The 4,711-nt window shown below is 45.6% G+C and overlaps 1 protein-coding gene across 1 annotated transcript in view; it reads left to right on the top strand.

The window, feature by feature from the left end:
• Positions 1–1,508, top strand: part of LOC120512082 (translation initiation factor IF-2-like) — a 1,686-nt gene extending 178 nt beyond the window's left edge. The window contains exons 2-3 of the mRNA XM_039730007.1: positions 262–887; positions 1,136–1,508. Of these exons, the coding sequence (XP_039585941.1) occupies positions 262–887; positions 1,136–1,508 (999 nt within the window). The remainder of the gene's footprint in view (positions 1–261; positions 888–1,135) is intronic.
• The last annotated feature ends 3,203 nt before the right edge of the window (positions 1,509–4,711 follow it).

Raw genomic sequence — 4,711 nt, 5'->3', positions numbered from 1 at the left:
AGGTGATTTGAACTAAAAATGGAGATTTTTTAAAAATACTTTCCCCCTTTAAAAAACAGAAAAAAAAAAAATAAAAACCCCAAACAAAACAAAATCCCGCACCACTAACACACACAAAAAAAAAAGGGGGAAAAAAAAAAAAAAAAAGCAGCAGCTGCAGCAGCAGCGACAGTGTCTTTCTCCCCCCCTCCCCGCCCGCCCCCACACTCTATCTCTGACTCTCTCGAAACTTCAGCCCCCAAAGTTCAGCCCGAGCAGTAGGGAGAAAGAAAGAGAAAGAGCTTTCAGCGGAGAGCTGGAAGTGATGGGAGGAGGGACCCAGGTTCGGGTCAGAGCCTCCACAGGTTGGTTTGTTGTTGTTGGGATCTTTGGCTGGGGAAGGGGAGGCGGCGGGGGGAGGCTGCGAGCGGGTCCGAGAGGGCAGCGCTGCTTCTTTCTAACCCCGCGCTCACGGGCGAGGGCGGCAGGCAGGGAGGCCGAGGGGGTTATTTTTTCACACACACACCCCCGACTGCTCTTTCCCCTTCCCTCTGCCTGCTCCCTCCCCCGCAAACTTGCTGTGCCAGGCGGGGGCCGCGGCAGAGGCCGCCCGCGCCCAGCTGTCAAAAACACCCAGCGACCGCCGCCAACTTTGTGGCGAGGGCGGCCGGCGGCGCCGCGCGGGGCTGCCGCGCCTCTGCCTCCTCTGCCCCCTTTCGCCTTCCCGTCCTCCGCCCTGCTGCTCCTCGAGCGGCTGCAGTCCCTCCCGCTGCTTCTCCTCTTCCTTATCGGCTCCAGGCGCTGCTGGAGCGAGCGAGAGGGAAGGCGGCAATGCGAAAGAAAGCTGGAGGGAGGGCTGAGAGGGGGCAGAGAGACGGCGGAAAATGGAGCGTAGCCCAGAGGAGGGGGTAAGGAGCCGGAGGGGAAGAGGGAAGAGCGTTAGAAAGGAAGGGAAAAGTTAGGCGAAGTTTTCGCTCGTGGTGCCGGTTTCCCGCTTCCCACCCATTGCTCCATCAGCTCCCAGGGCTCTGCGGCGGCGGCGGCAGCTGCTGCTCGGTGTGGGATCTGAGGAAATATTTTGTAAAAGGGTGGGATTTTTTGTGGGGGGGGTAAGGGAGGCGGGAGGAGGTGAGCCGTCACGGTTGTACGTTCGCAGGGAACAGACAAGAGTCACATCTGTGTGTGACAAGGAGCCAAACCGAGCGAAACCCTGCCCCGGCGGCGCCGTGGCAGCGCAGCCGCCGCCGCGGCCCTGGCTGGGCGCGCAGGCACACGCGCACGGAGCCAGCGCTGGCGCGGGGCAGCGCACTGCCGAGCGCCGGCCCCCGCTGCCCCCTGCGGAACTCTCCCTTACCGCTTCGAAGCGCCGCTCTCCGCGCCAGCCCCGCCGGCGGCGCCGAGGGGGTGGCAGGGCCGGCCCGCGTCGCGCTGCTCGGTCGGGGAAGGTGGCTGAGGGCTGTCGGGCTTCACCTGCGGGGCCGGGCAGCCCGGCCCGGCTGTCCCTCGCGTCCGGCCCGAGAAGGCGCTGAGGGTCAGCAGTGCGGTCAAAAGCGGCTCCCCTCGTCAGGCGCCGTGTAAACACGAGGTTTATACACGAGGTTTAAACACGGCCGGACCGTTAAAAAGTGAACATGGGGAGAACTTTCCAGGCAGTGTGAAACACAGATAGAACATTTTGCTCCCTTTTGGTGTAGCTGGACACTCAGATGACCTAGCAGGAACTGAGAAAAATTGAGAGAAGACGGGAGGTAGCCGTCTGCGCTCCTGATTTTTCCTGCATCTGCTATGGACTGAACTCACAGTAAGCTTGCTGTAATGAACGGCATGTCCCCGGGAATTGCCAACTTCCCAAGCTTGTTACCATATTTTGTCGTCTTTGTTACTTATGCATTTCCTATGGTTGTCAGAAGAGAGAAGGGTAAATTATCTGGACTAGTATCAAAACTAGTTTTTCATAAAACCCGATATAATATATCTCAGTGTCTGTTTTCATGAAAAATTATTTCTGTTTTATGGGTATTTGCCGGATACCTTGATTAGGCATAATACGTATCAGTTTATGGACAGGTTTGCAGTGACCACACTTCATCAGGATTAGTTTTGATGTTTGAAGGCATGTTTCAGGCTCTAAGCGACGATTCACAAGGATTTTGTGTTCATCAGGATTTGGGTTTTTTTTATATAAATACCATGACCAATGAAGATTTCAAGTAATTTGAGTTCTTTAAAAAAAAATAAATAAAAATCACGGGACTAATTAAGCCTTGACTTGGTGCGTTTTCTGTCAAAGGGGAAAGATAAGAGAAACCTTGTTAATTATTTCAAAGTCACATTTTATCGTACATAAAAACGCATTTGCCCTTTTGAACCAACGAGGGCCAAGAAGTTGCCAAAAACTTGTGTTCACACAGCCCCCTCGTGGTCAAAGCCTTCAGAGTCTCACAACCACCTCTACTCACAGGAAGGAGGGAAGGGTCAAAGCAGGCTGATGCAAATTAAAGTGCTGCAACCTTGGCTCGCAAAAGGCATGGTCACCTGCTGGAATAAAGACATGCCATGCCCATTACAAGGCTAATCTTCACTGTGCAGTTTCCCCAAAGTGAGTAAAAGATTATAAATGGTTACAGCTTTATGAAAGTATTATAATAGGTAGATGGCCATTCGACTAAATTTAAAATTAGATTTCCTTACTACTTTGGAATTGTATTTTTTTTAACTGGAGTTAGGCATTTGAAGGATATATTTCTATATCCACTAAATTCGTAGTTTACATTTATAATAGCCTGTATCAATAAAAATTTTATCTGAGCTCTGATCTGTCATTTCAAAGAACTTCTAAGTGTAGCACAATCATTAATAGCTTCCAGTTACATTATTTTTAAAGACTCTAAGTAATTTTATATGGAAACTAATAAAGGTTTATGGAGTTACTCTTTTGTTATCTTGCTTGATATTTGATTCAGCATTTTTAAACCTTTTTTTTTTCTTCCACCTGTCAATAAGCCAATGTCTTTTGTATTGGCAGTATATTACAGCCTCTTGAAAGCTGATGAGGAGGTAAAATGACTGGAGGCAAGCCAGCTGTTGGGAATTCTGATTCATGGGCTGACAGTATGGGGTTACAGGATAAACATTGTGGGGTAAGATACTTCTGCTTATAGGATCAGTAACAAAATAACTAACTGGTGGAATTTGAATACATAACATCATTAGTCTTCAGACTGAACAAGCTCCAAGTTTTTCTGAAATTTCGCATCTTTCAAAGTCATGCTTTCAGTCACATATACAATAGTGTATTAAATTACCCTTGAGTTCTTGTTTTGAAGTTTGTCTACTGTGTAGTATATTCTGAGATAAAACTGAGAAGATAGAGCCTGCATTAGAATACTATCCACATGCACAGTACCTTTTATTTCTTCATAGTGCTCAGTGACTGTGAAATCAGCACACTGCTGATATTGTGGGAAATGATGACAACAGACCTTTACTTGCAGTTCAGTGTCAAAAGACAGCGTACAGACTCATGGTGTATCACAGGACTGTCTTATGACCTCTCAACGTGTGCAATTACCTTACATTTTGAATATTAAATGCAAGGTTTCAGAGAGTAAGTGCAAGGCATAAACTTTGCTTTGCTTCTTAGTCTAATGATATTTTTAATGAAGAAAATAGTGTCTTTAACAATTTCAGCCTCATCAACAGAGATATAAAGACAGCAAGTCTTTCTCACTGTAATTTTCCTTTAAAACCAGATATGACCACCATAAAAATTAGTAGTTCTCCTTGTTTGAGATTCATTAGTGTGAACAAAGCTAGAAAGTAAAATAATTTTCTTCAGGGTTTTTTGTGTTTGTTTCTTTGGGTTTTGGGGAGACTTTTGGGTTTGGGGAGAGCTTTTTCTTTTGGTTGGTTTGGTTTTTTTGCTTTTGGGGTTTTTCTTTGTTAGTTTGTTGTTTTTGTTTTTCACTGATTGGAGCACGAAGCTATTAGAGTCTGAGTAGTAACTGCAACTTGAGAAGAATGGAACCATAATTCATCCAAATTGTGATGGTTCCAGAGTGTGGTATTGCTCTGGTGTCTTGATCATATTTCCCACAGAAGGAATTTATGCTTCCTTTGAATCTTGTCCATTTTGCAGACCTGGAGGTGTGAGGTGTGGTCCAGAGGATTTTCTCACAGAGCAAAGAGAGGTGAGGTGGGACATAAGGCACCAGTCCTGAAAGGTACCAAACTGAAATCTCCCATATTCTGATGGGTGACAAGGTAGGACAGAACACTTCTAGAGAATGGTATAATTGAAATGTAAATGAAAAAAGAATTTACTGGTAGAAAAAAATCCCCAACAGAGAAATTATTCCCAGTCCTGAAAATGAGACCTGTTTTCTGTAATCCACAATTTGTACTGGGGCAAACAATCCATTCCATCAATATTTTGGACCAATGCCATCATGAAGTCCAAGTGTGATTATACTTTTTATTTAGGAATATGGCTGTACCATCCTTATACATACTGAATATTTGTTTTAAGTTTCTATGCTAAGTGTTACTTACAACAGCTGGCCTGCCTTCTCGCATGACTTACAAAAGATAGGCTCCCACTTTCTATTAGAAATTATTCTTTTCCATTTTTTTCTTTTAATTTTTTCCTTTTTTTATGCACTTTTGTTTGATTTTTATGCTAGTTTATCACATTATATTTGGGAGAACTTTAACCACTGCCAATAATCTGATT

Source organism: Passer montanus, unplaced genomic scaffold, assembly GCF_014805655.1.
Source record: "Passer montanus isolate IOZ18808 unplaced genomic scaffold, ASM1480565v1 scaffold7, whole genome shotgun sequence".
Classification (NCBI taxonomy): Eukaryota; Metazoa; Chordata; class Aves; order Passeriformes; family Passeridae; genus Passer; species Passer montanus.
This window is presented reverse-complemented; position numbering and strand designations above follow the sequence as displayed.